The sequence below is a fragment of the Geotrypetes seraphini genome, chromosome 11, assembly GCF_902459505.1.
Source record: "Geotrypetes seraphini chromosome 11, aGeoSer1.1, whole genome shotgun sequence".
Taxonomy (NCBI): Eukaryota; Metazoa; Chordata; class Amphibia; order Gymnophiona; family Dermophiidae; genus Geotrypetes; species Geotrypetes seraphini.
Window position 1 is genome coordinate 44,633,973 of NC_047094.1, and position 17,974 is coordinate 44,651,946.

A 17,974-nucleotide genomic window follows, 5' to 3' on the forward strand; every position below is an offset into this window, starting at 1 on the left:
CTCCTTCCCACCAGCAGTTTCCTACAACTCCCTGATACCCTCCGACTCTAACCCTACTCTAACTGTCTCCAACCCTATCCCAGCTGACAGATCCTGGACTGCCTTTGAGCATGTATCCGAATCCCAGGTCTCTAAACTCTGCTTCAAACTGAAAGCCTGCAACTGCACCTTGGACCATTCCCCTCCTACCTATACGAGAAAATTCCTGCACAGGCCAGCTCATCTCTTACCAAACTTATAAATTCTGTCCTACTCTCAGGCCTATTTTCTGCAGAAATGGGACATATTGCTCTGTCCCCATTACTGAAAAAAGTTGACCTAGACCCCTCCCCTCCTTCCAACTACTGCCCAATAGCAAACATTCCCCTCCTAACCAAGATGCTAGAGTCCATCATAGCTACCCAACTCTCATCTTATTTAGAGAGATTCTCCATTCTCTTTCCTTATCAATATGGCTTTAGACCTAACTTCAGCACCGAATTCCTATTGACCTCACTTATCTCAAAGGTTCAACAACTTCATTCTCATAATAAGTTTGCTGTTCTTCTACAATTCGACCTTTCTACAGCATTTGACATTGTCCATCACAACATTCTTATTTTCCAACTTTCTGAGATTGGCATTAACTCTACAGTCCTAGACTGGTTCTCGAAATTCTTACGCTCACGCTCTTACACTGTTAATATGAATGGCACCTCATCCTCTCCTTGGAAACCGATTTGTGGAGTCCCGCAGGGTTCACCTTTATCCCCCCATTCTCTTCAACATCTATATGTCCTCCCTGAAACTCCTCCATCTTTCCCCCCTGGAAACACTTTACTCTTATGCTGACGACATCCTTGTCCTCCTCGAGACTGACTCAAACTTCACCAACCTCTCTGAGAACATTTCCTCATGTATAGCAAACCTCCAGTCCTGGGCCCTCACCGTACAAATGAAACTAAACGAGTCCAAAACAAAATTACTTTGGCTCGTCCCTAAATTAGATCAGCTACCCAACCTCATCCCACTGTCCTCTGGCACCACACTGCAGCTTGAGTTCTCTAGCAAAGTTCTGGGCATAACTATTGACTCTACACTATCCTTCAATGATCACCTCAATTCTTTGGTAAAAAAATGCTTTTTCAGCCTTCACATGCTGAGGAAAGTGAGATCCTGTTTCCACCATCAACACTTTGCTGTCCTCGTACAATCCATCATCCTTTCCAGATTGGACTACTGTAACTCCATCTACTTAAGCCTAACAAAGAAAAGCCTTCAAAGACTTCAGCGGATTCAGAATACCACGGCCAAACTAATCTTCGCAAAAAGCAAATTTGACCGTCTCCCCACTCCTGTCCACACTTCACTGGCTTCCAGTTGTCTCTAGGGTCCACTTTAAATGTGCTTGCCTAACTTTCAAGATCCTACATGGCATCCTTCCTCCCCTTATCCTTCTATCTTGGATCTCCTCGAATCCTAACATCACCAGAGCCACTCAACAATTCAACCTATCCTTCCCCTAATTAAAAGGCATATCCCGTCCTGGAAAACTAGGGTCATAACCTCTCCTTCTGAATCACTGAGCTCTGGAACAACCTTTCTTCCCCACTTTGGTATCTGGGTATCCTCCAACTTTTTCGAAAACATCTGAAAACTTGGCTATTCTCGAAAATGTAATATGTCCTCCTCTTAGCTATACTAAGTCCCTGTAAACTTCCACCTTACTGTCCTGTTACCCTCTTTGGAATTCCTTCTCTACACCTTTTCCTGTAAACCGTGCCGAGCTCTACGACTGTGGAGATGATGCGGTATACAAACTTAAGGCTTAGTTTAGTTTAGTAACTAGTAATCAGAAGAAATAACACTTGAAACCAAAATGTTCTAGGACAAAGGCTCATTTCTCCAATGAGGAACACTTGGCAATGTATACAGAGCACCGTGTATATAATAATAATAATAACAGTTTATATACCGCAGTACCGTTAAGTTCTATGCGGTTTACAAAAGATTAATGAAGTACAAGTTGAGAGAAGTTAGGGGATTGGTCAACAAGAGGGGGATGGGACAAGAGAACCTGCAGAGCTAAACATTAGACAGAAAACATTAGAAGCTGTTAGTTGTTTTTAATATGCTTTAGCTTTCTTTTCAAAACTGATGTCAGTATCAATAATAAATAGCTGTGGCTTCATTAAATTATATCTTTTACATTAAAAAAAGAAAACATGGCACAAAGTTACTGATGTGATCACCAGCAGGGTAAGTGAACATTGCTGCCAATAAATGCAATCCTTGGCAGATGGTTGTTAGAAACCTAGTTAGACATAGCTATAAAACTCACTCAGCTAGCACACTGCTGCAAAAGGAGCTCCTTTCAATTGAAAAATTAAATGAAAACTAAAAAAAAAAAAAAGGGAGAGGAAATGAAGAGTGTAATGAGAAATCACTAAAACAGACACTGAAAAAAGGCTAAGGCACCCTTTCCTCCATTTTGAAAGCATAATTACTGGAATTGATACAGTTTTAGAAAGCTGGATGCTCGCTCACCATGTGGTACAATTCTCCAACTATGTAGGCAAGGTTGTATTCAATGGTTGCACCAAATCAGATGTGGGCTGCTACAAATGCCTGGCTCCCAGCAAAGCTATCTCATCTAGCAGAATTTGTAAAGCCTGGTCGTTGAGGACATTCTTGTTGTTAATAAGAGTCAACAAAACATACATTTGCATACACAATCCACTACAGACAGAACTACTGATTAGATGAAAGTTGGTTAGAAAGTAATACCCCATGCTCCTGGAAGAGTACTGAGATCTGAAAAAAAAATAAAACCAAGATTTTATGCTTCAGTCATCAAATGCATTCTATTCCCTTGGTCCTAAACTTTACTGATGGTCTGGTGTATTCTTGCAAGCTGAGAGAACATCCAGGGTGTTACTCTTGATATCATCTTGTCCTTGGTGACACACCATTAATAAAAGGGCCCTCAGCATTCAGCTGGGGCTAATAATAGCAGCCGAGCCTCAGTGAGCAGGTTTGATAAAGGGAAGGGAATGGGAGGGGGTGTGGGTGTGGATGGGTTCAACTGGGGAGGTTTACTGAATGGGTCATTGGCAGTGGGAGGAGTTGTTGGTTGTGAGAACCAGAGGTTTTGAGTGGGAAGGCATTGTTGGGTGGATGTGGGAAGAGATATATATGCATGTGTGTAGAGAAGTTTTGCCCTCCCTATTCTCCTTCTTTTGGATGGGTTTTGTGGAGATTTGGGTGGATGGTTTTGGGAGGTATGTGTTTGGGTGGGGTGGTCACAGCTGTTTGGGGTATTTTGTGGGCAGAGTGAAGTTCAATTTTATGTGTTGTAGAAAATTGTTGTGATGGACACTTGTGGGCCTTACCGCCAGAAGTGTTGTTGTGGCTTGATGGCATCGTAGGCCACAATGGTTGATATTTTCTTGAAGTGGGGGTTTATGGGAATCAAAGAAGAGGCCTGACAGCAGCACAGGCCATGCTGTACTCCAATGGTTTGAGTTTATTAGAGTTTAATTTGTATAAAGAGGCTAAGTTGTCACAGAGGTTTTTGGGTGGGAGCAGGAATATGAGCATGAAGAGGTTTGGGTAGTTCTATGTTAAGGATGGTTTGGGTTAACATGTTGAATAAAGCTGTGGCCAAATGTTTTGTCATCATCAAAAAAATCTAGGTCTATTTATTTAAGGCTGGTTGATGCTTGCTTGTAAGTGAATTGGAGGTGCGGGTGTTGATGTTATGTACGTAAATTCTGTCTTTTTAAAAATTAAACAACTTCACCAACTGCAATCACTATTTTCCGAAGATCATTTTGTTCTTCTAATACAAGCTTATATACTTTCATCACTTGACTATTGCAATAGCTTATTTTTAATTATTTATCATAAGCTTCTTTACAGACTACTGCAGAATACTGCAGCTAAAATGATTTTCCATCTTAGAAAATATGATCAGGCCACAACTTCTCTGATCCATCTACACTGGCTCCTAATTTCCCCCCATACTTTGTTTAAACTTGCTTTCATTATATTTAAAATATTTGATGGCTCTTCACCTGATTATTTGATATTCCAGGAATTCTCATTTATTATACTACCCTTCAGTACAAGGCATTCGCTACAGGGATGTATTAACACATTCTCTTTGTTATAAGTCAGTCCAATTTGCCTAGCGATTTGAGAATCACCTATTGATGTGAGAATTTTGAATTCTTACATTATCTTCTGTAAATCTCTTTAAAAACATATCTGTTTAGAAATTACTTCTAAGTCAATAATATTCGTAACAATGACTTTTTTCTCTTCCTTTTTTTTGTGATCCATTCTGAACCTTTTATTAGGGAGTTAGCGGAATTCAAGCACCCTATAACATAACATAACCAGGCAGGGCCATCCCTGAGCCAAAAATACGTCCCATGCAACACACCCCCTAGAGCTCCTATCCTGCTTATGGTGTCACAGCCAAACAAAGAAGGCAATGGACAAGGACACAATTTTAAAGTCCCAATATTTGTGGATCCCTATGTGTTTATTGGATGCTTCTATACTGCTACTAATGACTGGGGAACCAATTCAGAGTGGTTTGTTTAAGCTTTAGTAAAGGTGTTACGATACACAAGCTTCAGTAAAGGTGTTACAATATATGAGTTAAATATATGTACAGTACATATCTTACCTATATATACCATCTATGTACATATAGTATTATTATAGTTTCTGTATGTCATATATTCACCTTTCTTTGTATTATTAGTGCATTCATCTTTTCATGTTCCAAGTGGGTAGTAGCTTGCTGTTTCCTCCTTGTTGCTATTCCCCCTAATTGTTTCATTATTTGTTAAAGTATTCTGTGAAGAGTATCATCTTTATTCCTTTCTTGAACTTTTTGGTGCCCTTTTCTAGTTTTAATTCCCTTGGAAGGGAGTTCCACCACATCGGGATCATCACCGAGAACATTCTTTTCCTGACACTTTTATATTTGATGTCTCTGAAGGAAGGTATTTCCAGTAGGTATTACTGCCTGCATATAGTTCATTATGGCCTTGAGACCATGAATTGGTAGATCCTGCATTTCCACAAGCCTTGTGGGAGTCCTCACATGCAGGTTCTTCCTTTTGTTTAGTGCCTACTTTTTGGAATAAATGCCCCAGCTTTCTCCATGTGGAATGATTACAAAAAAAATATTTACTAAAGGGCATTAAGCAGTAAGGCCCAGATTCTCAAACCAATGCCAATTTTCTAGGTGCCAATAGGCACCCATACCTGTTAAAAACACAATCCAAGCAGTGTTTTTAACTGAGATTTCAGGCGTATACTGACGCCTAGAAAATTGGCGCCAGAATCATGTCTATGTAGGCGCTTTAGGCCACAAAATGCCTAAGTAGGCATGGCCAACACCAAAAGTGGTGTTAGGTGGCCTAAAGTACCTACAGAGGTGCAATTCACGTGAAGATAGATGCCAGAAAACCCTAGCCTATATTTCTGGTGCCTATCTTTCACAGCAGCATGATTTAGAAACTGGCACCGATGAGTAATTGACATGCGATCAGTGGCCACTTATAAGACGGCCGCTGATATCAGCGCTGGTTTGAAAATCCGGGCCCTTAATGCCCGCTTAGCGCAGGTAACAAGCTACCATACAAATGCATTAAGGGTTGTGTGGTAGATTGACTATAACCATGCATTGCACTGCATGCTATTGCATTTTTCTGAATTTTTCACTGAAGGAAAGTGGACATGGAAGCACCAGCCAGCTTGACTCTTTGTTAACCCTTGACATGGTTGCGGATTGTTTTGCTTTGCTTTTTTGCTCAACACATGCTGATTCATTGACAATATTTGCCTGTACACAAGTCAGGCTCGATTTTGTGACTCACAAGCCAGGCCTTTATTGCCAAAACATAGAAACATGATGGCAGATAAAGGCCAAATGGCCCATCTAGTCTGCCCATCTGCAATAACCATTATCTCTTTCTCTCTCCGAGAGATCCCACATACCTAACCCAGGCCCTTTTGAATTCAGACACAGTCTCTGTCTCCATCACCTCTTCTGGGAGACTGTTTCATGTATCTACCACCCTTTCTGTAAAAAAGTATTTCCTCAGATTATTTCTAAGCCTATCACTTCATCCTATGCCCTCTCATTGCAGAGTTTCCTTTCAAATGAAGGAGACTTATGTCCATTTACATTACGTAGGTATTTAAATGTCTCTATCATATCTCCCCTCTCCCACCTTTCCTCCAAAGTATACAGAGTGAGATCTTTAAGTCTGTCCCCATACACCTTATGATGAAGACCATATACCATTTTAGTAGCCTTCCTCTGGACCAACTCCATCCTTTTTATATCTTTTTGAAGGTGCAGCCTCCAGAATTGTACATAATATTCTAAATGAGGTCTCACCAAAGTCTTATACAGGGGCATCAATACCTACTTTTTCCTACTAGCCATACCTCTCTCTATGCAACCTAGCATCCTTCTAGCTTTCGCCGTCACCTTTTCAACCTGTTTCGTCACCTTAAGATCATCACATACAATCATATACAACATAGATCTGTCTCAAATATGGCAACACTTTCATGTGTATTGCAAATTTTTTCTGTATTTAATTGAATCAGCCAATGTGCCTTTTTAATCTATTGGTTTTATAAATTTGTTTAGCATTATTGTTTTTTAGTCTATTAATAAATATTACAGTTTATTCACCTCTGTAGTTAGTTAGAATTTAACTGGTCCTCCCCTACTTCTTTCCATGAGCTTTAGCCAGCTAACATGTTATACTCAGTGCTTGCTAACTGGCTAACACAGAGTTAACACAGGAGCACTTAAGACCACTTAAATAGGAGGAGGTAAGTGGTTCTGCATTAATGTCTACAGGTACTGCATGATAATGAGGACATTAATGCACAACATGCAATAAAAAATAGAAGGAACACTTCCTAAATGTACTAAGATAAATCTGGGTTTAGCACATGGTAAAATCCTGTATTACAATGTGTTAAGCCCAGATTAAGCATTTTAGTAAAAGGGCCCCTAAATCCTATCATTTTAATGATACTTTCAGACTACAGATATCAGGGGAATAGACTTGATTCTCACTGTGTATCTGCAAGTTTTTAAGGAGATTTTAGATGGTTTTGTGTGATTGTCTCTTGAATGAGTGTGTCAGGTCTTTCCTATCATGTTGATGGAGTTCCTTTCCCATATACTATGTGGATTATTGTACTGTAAACTGTTGTAATCTGCAAAGACCAAGCAGTATGGTAAATTTTAATACATAAACTATAAGCCATTCTGTCATGTATTCTGTGCATAGAAAGAGGCCCCTGAATGTCACAATTGAGTTACAGAAAGTCTATCATCAAGAAAAGCATCATGGGAAGGGCAAAGGGAGGAAGTAAATAATGGATTAATAAGTTAAACTCCCTGGCCTTTCCGATCACAGCCTTTCTTTTGTTTTGGTTGATAATTATATTTTCATTTAAACTTACAGAAAAAAAAAGGAAAGAAAAATCCCACATACTCTCAGTTATTCTCAAAACAGAGAGAAAAAAATACATCAATAAGAAATAAGAACTCCATGACAGCCCACATTATTGGAGAAGTGAAAAAAAAATAAAGAAATGAAGGATAAATCAATCCTATCTAATTATGCTGAGTACTCTACGTGACTACCTAAACACCTATCCTACTGAGGAGATAAAGAAAATAGTTTAGAAAAGAAAATGATTTACCTAACTTTCCCCTTATTAGAAATAAATCCTTCCAACTGAGATGACTCAAAGAAGACAAAACACTTCCTGGCATATGAAATCAAGCATTTACAAAGAAATCGAAGATAAAAAGCACCTTCTATTGAAATCACCAGAGGTTTCAGGGCTAAAAGAGTAAAAAGCTGAATACTTGAACCACAAAAAAGAAACATTCTTAAACTGAAAATAAGATTTTATAATTACACTCCTAGCAATTTCTGATACAAGTGAAACTCTTATTAGGAACAGAATCTTGAAAAGCTTAAAAAAAAAAGCAAAAAATCAAAAACTTTCAGCTTTATCAATAGCACCCTCTGCTTCGCCTATATGAACCACATTAGCAAAGAGGTAATATACCCCCCCCCCCTTTTACAAAAGTGTGGAAGAGGTTTTTAGCATCGGCTGGCACACTGAATGCTCTGTGCTACTGTGAAGATCATCGGAGCAGCGCAGAGCATTCAGCGCACCGGAGGGCACTAAAAACCTCTTCCGCACTTTTGTAAAAGGGGGGGGGGGGGTAGTTTTGCGCTACCAATTTCTCTTGAATTAGAGAGCTTGAGTACTTCAGAAAAGTACTAAATAGTAGTTCAGGAGACAGATTTTTAGCTCAAGATACATTTTCTAATACAGTGGAACACCGATTATCCGAACTCCAATTATCCAGATTGCATCGGGGGGAAGGGGGGTCTCTGTTTTATATTTGAGTTCCCCCTGAAGTACTAGTCCTATCATTCTCCCTCCCACTAGTGCTCCTTCTCTGCTTCTGCCACCACTGCCATCAGCACATCCCAGCCCAGCACCCCCGCTCTCCCCAAACCGGGAGACATTCCCCCACTGTCAGCACGCCCCCTGCAATGATTGAACATTAATTTTTTTTCTTTTGTTTTTAATTAAAAAATACCTTCAGCGCAACAACCCCCTCCCCCCCCCCGACAAGATAAGGCAGCATTCCCCCTCCCTCCTTGAACAGAAACCACCAAGCCCCTCCTAGACCCACAGGAAAGACCCCAGGCCTACCATGTTTCCCTGGTGGTCTAGTGGCAGTGCTGGGGCAGGAGATATCCTGTTATAGAATTGCAGCATATTGATAGGCACCTAACCTTCAATTATTGCCAATTAAAGCTAATTAATAATGCCGGATAAGGCCTGTTAATTAAGTCTACCCATCTAGGCACCTATTACTGGGTGCCATTTATAGAATCTGCCTGAGGGTGTCTGCCAGCAGTGGCATAGTAACGGGGGGTGAGGGGGCAGTCCGCCCTGGGCACCATATTGAAGGGGGCACCATCACCCCTCCTCCTCTCCACCCCCTCCTCTTCCCATTCCTCCCCTCCACACGCACTCCCCTTCCCTCCCACCATAATTCTAACTGAAGTTATTGTTCATATAAGTATCGTCAGAGGGAAAGCTGACGGGGTCATGAGAAAAGGATGAACTTCAACTAGAGGTACAAGAGAAGGGGTGTGTGCAGCAGGCAGGGGAAGGATGCCACCACCCCGGGCACCTCTCACCCTCGCAACGCACTGTCTGCCAGTAGCAAATTGAATGTTGATTTGAAGATTGTAATTCTGGACGCTGTCCCATTTCTTATTGATATTAAACTGCAATGAACTTTGTTGAGGTATTTACAGTATATATAAAAAAATGTTTATTGTATTGTATTGAGTGTGAGATAAGGGATGTTCAGTTCACAAAATTATCTGCATTGACTTTGGATATGAGAGAGGAAGATCAACATATAGAGAATTACATGAATTAAATGATGCCAATAAGAATGCCTACAAAAGAGCTTAAAAATTCTTTGGGGAACTGTGGGGCTTCAACCACCTTAACAAATATAACTTGAGAAAGCGCTTTTCACAATGATTTTTATCTGGGGTTTCAGTGATAACTTAGAATCAATTATCATGCCCAAACAATGAATTACAGTCCTCAGAGGTAATTGTATTCCATGAAATTGATTTTTCTCAGCAAGAGCTATACTAGGATTCCAGTTAATAAGTAGAATTCTGATTTCTTCAAATTCACAGCCAGCTTATTTATTCTAAGTCAGGGTACCTGTGTCACAAAGGAATCCTCCATCAAGAAACAGGCAAAATTCAAATCTGTTTTGATAAGCAAAAATATTGACATGTCCTCAGTATATATTCAGTAGAAGTATACGTTTATCAGCATGCATTTGATTCATTTGGGCACTTTAAAAATGTTAGGGGTCGATATTTAAAATTATTTAACCAGCCAGAAATGGCTCCTGCCCAGTTAAATTGCCTGTTCATAGCTAACTGCTAATTTTCAGTGGTACTTAACTGCTGAAAATAACTGATTTGCGACAAACTGAAAACCAACTATTTGGGGGGAGCTCCAGGGGCAGAGTTAGCACTGGTTGATTAAGTACCAATACTCAGCACGTAACTGGCCAGGTTAGACCACATAAATAAGACCCTATATAAAGGTCAGTCCTATCTTTAAGTAATAATACATAGCCAGTTAATTGATGAATATCGCACTTAGCCAGCTCTGGAACTTACTTTGCCAGCTACTGAATCCCAGACATTCAGTTTCAGCGACCAGAATTGGCCTCCGCATTGAATTTCTGGGTTTAATACTGGCAGCAGTCAATAAAACGTTGATCATTGCTGACTGAATATATATCGAGCCCTTTACGTGCACAAATGACTTATGCAAATGGTTTGTGCATGCATTCAATGTTCAGGAAAAAACCCAAGAATTTATGAAACAAAATGGCTAACTCTTCATTTACACCCAAACAAGAGTCAAGGTAGAACAAAGATAAACAAAAGAAGAGACATGTGGTGCTCAATATTTTTATTCACTCAAGTCCCAATCCGTACATGTTTCAGACATAAGGCCTGCCTCAGGGGTCTTTTACTCAGTGAGGAGCACTATTTTGCAAATGTTCTCTTATAATGTAAAACCAAAATCTAAATAATGGGATGACTTTAAAAAGCCAATCAGTGTTGGGTCTTGAGTGAATAAAAAGATTGAGCACCACCGATCTCCTCTTTTGTTTCCCTTTGTTTTAACTCTTCATTTATACTGAAGATCAACCAACTTTTTGACTATGTACACTCTCCAGTATTCATTAATGTACATTGGATTGCATTTCTATAGCAGGTTACATAGTGGCTGCAAATCCACACTAAGCAATACAGTATTGCAGATAGGGCAGATCCCTGCGATTCTCTTGTCTACGGAGAAATTCCATTTTGAAATGTTACCATTCAGCTTCATCTATTGTGAATGTTTTTCAAAATAGGAAACAAACCAAGAAAAAAAATAAAGGGCCAAGACGTAACTCATAGTTCATAGTTTGCCTTTATTTGTTTTACTGCAAATTATATAAAATATCTAAGAGGTGTACAAATGTTGGGGGAGGTAAAAGGAGAGAGACATTAGGAGGCCTAGGTTACATTCCAGATGTTATAATATAAGAGAAGAAGAGAATATGAATTAAATTAAATTGTAAAATGTATAAAAAAAGGAAGGAAATACAAAAGAGACAAGACTACACTTGTGATGCCATAACAGGGTAACAAAAAAATGTTACAAACAAATGAATCAGGTACTGGTGTTGGATTGGGCTTTCTTATGAAAAAGTGTGTTGTAAATTATAATTTTGAATAGAAGTCCAGAGGGAGGGAATTCCATATAAGATGATGAATGTTGTTGAAGACAGCTAAGCTCACAAAAAAAAGGAGGAAACAAATAATCCTACAAAAAAATAACAAATGATGAAGCATGTCAGTGGGAATGATCACACTAGATGAGCCAGGATAAAATATAACCAGGTGTTTAATTCAATATTTCAAAAATGGTACTATGCTATACATGCACTTGATTGAAGATGGATGCAACATGGGCTGTGTTTCAGCTTGCGGGCCTTCCACAGGGATCCTATTGTGAAGCAATCAGTAAAACAGCTAATATATCGAGATGCTTTGAGTATTTTTGCTATCCTTTGGTCGCAGTGTTTATTTATCTGTATCTAGTATAAATGGAAGTCATATAACTTTATGAAATATTTTACCATGTTTATAAAACCGATAAATTCAGAAAAAAAAGGAAGGCACATGAGATTAAATGAATTCTTTGCCTCGGTCTTCACTGAGGAAGATGTGTGGGAGATACTGGTGCCATAAATTGTACTCAATTCTTATGAAAGAGACGATGTACTTGATGCAAAGTTTTTATTTCTATTATAGAACATTGTTTTTTCAATGTGGTCCACCTTGGTGATAAGGGAACAAGGACCTGACACAGTCCGTGTTTCGATTAACAGATCTTCCTCAGGGGTCCTATTAGAAAATGTATGGGACAATGTTACTCTGTGTAAGTATATCAAAGACATGTGAAATAGGTGAAAGTGGAGATGGTCACCAACTTGTATGAGATTTAGTGATACATGGTGTAGTAAAATCTCGTGATATGTGGACACGACACATGAAGTAGGGACAATCCTTTGTGATATATGTGCTGCCATGGATCATAACAGTGATAATAAAATCATAAAAATACAGAGTAACATTGTTCCATACATTTTATAATAGGACCCTGAGGAAGATGTGTTAATCGAAACATGGATCATGTCGGGTCCTTATTCCCTTATCACCAAGGTAGACCACATTGAAAAACAATGTTCATTAATAGAAATAAAACTTGGCATTAAGTACATCGTCTCTGCAGTATTTTTCTTTGGTTTTCTGTTGCTTGACGTCTAGTTCAGTTGGATTTCTTTCTTTGTGCCATTCAATTCTGAGGAATCAGAGAAACTCATACATGATGTAATGGGTCAATTTGACAAACTGAATAGTAGCAAATCACCTGCACCGGATGTTATATATCCCAGAGTGTTGAAAGAATTGAAAAATGAACTTGCAGAGCTATTGTTAGTAATTTTCTTTAAAAAGCAGCATAGTAACTGGAAGACTAGAGGCTGGCTAACATGATGCCGATTTTCAAAAAGGGTTCCAGAGGTGATCTGGGAAATTATAGACCAGTGAGTCTGACGTCAGTGCCAGGCAAATTGGTAAAGACTATTATAAAGAACAAAATAACAGAACATAGACATAAGCATGGATTTATGAGAGAAAGCTAACAGATTTAGTCAAAGGAAATCTTGCCTCACCAATCTACTGTATTTCTTTGAAGGGTTAGATGAACATGTGGATAAAGGTGAGCCAGTTGATATTGTATATTTGGATTTTCTGGCTATCTGTAGAATAGATTAGAGTATGACATGGAGAGAAATTTGTTGCTGTCCCTGCAGAATCTATCTTCAACACCCTTCCCGTCCTTACAAGTTCTATCCCTGTCCTTGCTCTATCCCTGCAAATTCTGTCCTTATCTGCACACGTCTCGAATACTTATGATTTTAAAGTGTTCAAGGCTAGTGCTGATGAGGACAGAGCTTGCAAGGATGGGGCAGAGACATGGATAAAACGCACAGGGATGGAATGGGGATCGAGATAGATTCCATGGGGTGGGGATAAATTTGTCCCCGTGTCATTCTCTAGCATAGATATCAATCTCTGATTTAAAATGTGACCACTATTAGAAGTAGTTCCACACATGCTGTACTGCAGACAAAAAAATATTTCAATGTAGAAATGCTCAATTAAACATCAATCCATAAAACTTGCACATTTCTACTTTTAATGGAAGGTAGCAGTATAGAGGACTGTAATGAGTTTCATTAAATAGTAATATCTTCTGTCATTAATATAGCCAGCATAATTAAACAGAAGTAAATAACATTTCAGTGATATTTATCTTGGTGTATCCTGTCATTAACTGAAAAATGTTTTCCTTCTGTTTCGGGGGGTGGGGGGGGGAGAAGAAATCTAATTTACTTTTAGAGAGTGAGTGGTTGATAGCAAAAACCATATATCAAGCCTTTTGCTATTAATATTCTCTCTTTCAGAACATAATATCCCAAGCCAAAAAGGTCAGTTTTGGGCCACAAGCTTACCAGCTACTCATTCTGAGTTCCTTTTGCCTTGAGACTATGGCCCATATGTTATAGCCTGCTGTTCAATTCAATCTCTGGGCAAATTTGTACCTTGGTAAATAAAATGGTGTGCTAGCTCTGTTAGTCCATTTTTAAAGGCATTAAATAGAAATAAAACAAAGTAAAAAAGGTGATACCTTTTTTATTGGACTAACCTAATACCATTTTTGATTATCATCAAAAGCTAGTCAAAGAGGCCTGGGTTCCATAAATGACAACTTTAGGTCCTCTTTTACTAGGCCGCCTTAGAGGTTTCTTCTATGGCCTGAAGCGCTAACTACTCCAACGATGCTCTGACGCTAACAGGAATTTATGAGCGTTGGAGCATCATCAGAGCATTTAGAAACTTCTACTGCAGCTTAGCTAAAAGGGGGGGGGGGGGAGAGTTAGGTGCCAATAGGCACCCTATCAGTGCCTCTTAAGTTGAAAATGCTGTTAGAAAAAAATGCATTTGAAAGCAAAAATGTAGGCGCCTACTGAGGCCTAGAAAACATCACCCAGATTGTATCTATAGAGGCGTTTTACAATGCCTAACACCACTGTAGGCATGGCTAATGCTGGAAATGTAGGCCTTCAAAACCCTGGCCTACATTTCCGGCGCTTTCCTTTTCCAAAGCTGCGATTTTATAAATGACACTATTGCATGATTGGCACATGATTGGCAGCTGTTTATAAAGTGGCCGCCGACAATGGTGCAGTTTATAAAATCCGGGCTAAAATGTATTGTTGGTCCAATAAAAAAGGTGTCACCTTTGTCCTTTATGTTTTGTTTTATTTGGTGAAGTATATGTCAGTTTCCTTGGGTATGATAGACTCTGATATAAATCACCAGATGAGTACCAACTATGCTTTTAGAAACGTATTTCTCTCAGAAAAGTCACTCCTATAAATTTAATAATTGGAAGAACTATGACAGGATTAATTATACTTTTTGGTGGGTAAATGTGTATACCACGTACAAGTATGAAAGAATGATGGCGGAACGTTTGGGGACTATTAAGTTCTTTAATGATATATGGAGTCCATTGACTACTTTTGTTGCATTACAGTAAGGGCCATGTTTCTTCCCTTTTCATTAGATTTCTTTACACATCCAGGGAGGGTGGGTAGGGGGAGGGAAATGTACGTTGAGGAGTTAAAATATTTAATTATAATATTGAAATCACATCATATGTATTATTGTATTAATAATTAAGATGAGGATGGGAGTAAATGATTGTTTAATGTAATAATTGTATAGCTATTAGTGCATTCCATACAGTATTTATGATTTACCAATTGTATTGCATTATCAAAGTTTGAAAATCAATAAAGATTAAAAAAAAAAAAAACCCCAAAAAAGAAAAATAAACAACTATATAACTACCAATGATTTCTCAAAGGTATTTCAATAGTTAGCATCTGGCAACATCCGTGCAAACTAGATGCACATCTCCTTACGAGAGGCATAGAAGGATATGGGTGATTAAAAATTATGCCAGGTGTACACCTGGCAGGGCCTCCGCGTGTGCGGATCGCCAGACTTGATGGACCGAAGGTCTGAACCAGAGTTGGCGCTTCTTATGTTCTTATTATCATTGTTGCACTGTGAGGACATCCTGTTTGCTACCATATGTTTGCCTTACTTTTTTCCTTTCCTGTTCTATAGGTCGTTGGGTGGAAGAGCATGGCGTTATTCACAACATGATGTTTAATCCTCAAACACTGAAAAAGTTTTCTTTTAAAGAAACACAAAACAAAACAGAATGGTGGGACAATGGGGTACTGCCCCTGTGGATTACAGCTCAGAATCAGGTATTACATCAGAATCTCAATTGTATATTTTCTTGTCCATATTTTAAAAATATGAAAAACTGTCAATGAGTAAGGAAGTGTACAAGGAAAACATTTCCAGGTCATTTTCCATTTGTTCAAACATTTTTCCAATATTTGGACTTTTGTGGTTAATTTATACAATTGTTTTAATTTTTAAAAATGAAAACATGTTCAAACTATCTAATGTGCATTAAATTAATGCATTTTAAAGCAGAAATTAATGTGCATTAAATCAATTTAGGGCTCCTTTTACTAAGGTACGCTAGCGGTTTTAGCACGTGCAACAATGTCGTGCGCAATAGATGCTAACGCCTCCATAGAGTTTGCGTTAGTATTTTTCATTTAGCGCGGGGTTTGTGCGTACTAATCTTCAGCGCACGCTAACAACGCTAGCACACCTTAGTAAAAAGAGCCCTTAGTGTTGCATTTAGGGATAGCTATTTAAATGGCCCAGAGAGGTTCCTGAGTTCAGGGCTAAGCAGAGATATTCTGCCACACCTAACTAGACGGTATTGCCAAATATTCCTGCTACCAGTCATCCCCTAAGTGATAAGGTTAAGGGTGGGCAGAGTTTGGGCAGGGCAGTGACTTAGGAGGCTAGCAGTAGTATTCAGACCGCTTACTGGCTAGGTACTTCATAAAACTAGGGTAGAAAAAAGGCTATACTAATTTTATGTGGTGAGGTTAACCGGGCACCAGTCTGAATATTTGTCAGTGCCTGGTTATCCTCTGGATAGCAGCCAAATAGGTCCAGCGGCCCACCCTTCTTATGTCCCTCCCACCTTCCAGAACTTTCCAATCCCCCCTTAAGATCCTACCATCTGAAGAAAACCTAATCTGGTCTCAGCCTACTCCCCCCCCCCTTCACTCCCTCCCAATAGGTTACTAGGCCTACCTTTGAGTCCCTGAAGTACCATGAGGCTTCCACTAGAAGTCACGGCATCCGTTTTGAAGAGCAGACAGCATCGAGCAAGGCCAAGTGGGCATTGCTCCTTCATTACCCCTTGAACACCAGAGCCCTGAACAAGTAGGTCAGGAGGGGGGGGTAAAGTGGATGGGAAGACAGACATTTTTATTAAGCTTTCCTTCCATCAGATCTCTACGTGGGGCAGCTGAAAAGTGTTAAGAAAAGTGTGGAATAACTTGGAAGTTTCATGGCTCCACATCATTCTCTTCTTGGCTGGGCTGAGAACTTTTCAGCGGCCCCTCGTATTATGATGTCATAATGCCACATTCTACCAGTGCCTAAGAGCCAACCTCATTGGTGATGTCACAATGGCTTGGATTCTCTATACTTGTGCCCATTTGCTAGATGCATTTGTCTCATTGAAATTAAAAGTGTCAAGAAAAGTGGGCTTTGGGAGTCCGGATGGGCTACCTTTGGGGGGGTTGGGGTCGAGGGACTGGGCTTCTCTTTTGATGGTGAACTTTCGGGGGGGAGGGGGAGAAGTCAGCAGGAGAGATTGGGTATCTCTCTTGCCAGCAAACTTTTGGGGGTTCTGGGGGGTGTCCAGCAGGAGAGATTGGGCATCCCATGGCAGCCACAACTAGCTCAGCGGCCCAATCTGGAACTTATACCTGTTTGACTTGGTCTAAGACAAAACGTATAAGTTCCATCCAGGCAACCTTGTCAAATTTTCAATTATTGCTGCTGCGTGACTATGTTTGGTCGGCTCACATCCCGCCCACACCATTCCTCCCAAAATACCCCTTTTCACTTTGGGCACACAGCGGCAGTCAAAAGGCCTAAGCTGCCTCTAGGTATGTCTAAAACCCGTTTCAATTATCGGTACTTAGACAACTTGTCTTTTTGATCATCTTTTAGGTGGGTTTTTAGACATATTTTCGTTTTGATTATGTACTTCATATTTATTTAGGAACTTTGTGCTGTGAGTAGTTTGATTATGGATTCGATGTAATTCTCGATGGTTGTTCAGTCTTTCTTTTCTTAACCGCTTTGAACTCTAGCTGGTATTATGCAATGTAAAACAAATTAGCATCAATAATTGTGAATTGATTGGCTCGTTATTCAGTTAAATTGCAAATGCATATTAGGTGCATGCCCAAATTTGTGCACACAATATTTTAGCTCTTTTTATAGGTAATATTTAGAAATAAAACAAAATCAAAGGAAATAAGGTAGAATTTGGGGATAAACTTCTATTTTTGCCCTCCTACCAGTCCAGCACTATGTAGATCACAGTTCTTCAACCGCCGGTCCACAGAAAATTTCTGCCGGTCTGCGCAGGGCCGGCGAGATCCAGTCAGCAGTTAAATTTCCTGCCGACTGCGGTTCCTCCCGACTAATGTTCCTCCCAGCCTCAGGCGATCAAGACAGGCTGCCAACATCGGGGCTTTCCCTCTCTGAGTCTCGCCTGT

At 39.6% G+C, this 17,974-nt stretch overlaps 1 protein-coding gene and 1 long non-coding RNA gene across 4 annotated transcripts in view; one reads left to right on the forward strand and one right to left on the reverse strand.

The window, feature by feature from the left end:
• Window positions 1–17,974, reverse strand: part of LOC117345562 — a 305,100-nt gene that overhangs the window by 250,344 nt on the left and 36,782 nt on the right. The window contains exon 3 of one of the 2 annotated variants that reach the window (XR_004536461.1): window positions 9,811–9,857. This is a non-coding gene — a long non-coding RNA (uncharacterized LOC117345562). Of the gene's footprint in view, window positions 1–9,481; window positions 9,858–17,974 lie in introns of those variants that run through there. The other variant, XR_004536460.1, reaches the window with a different exon arrangement.
• LOC117345561 (ectonucleotide pyrophosphatase/phosphodiesterase family member 7-like) overlaps window positions 1–17,974 on the forward strand; it is a 58,116-nt gene that overhangs the window by 8,395 nt on the left and 31,747 nt on the right. For both annotated transcript variants that reach the window (XM_033914380.1, XM_033914381.1), the window contains exon 2: window positions 15,429–15,574. In XM_033914380.1, the coding sequence (XP_033770271.1) occupies window positions 15,429–15,574 (146 nt within the window). The remainder of the gene's footprint in view (window positions 1–15,428; window positions 15,575–17,974) is intronic.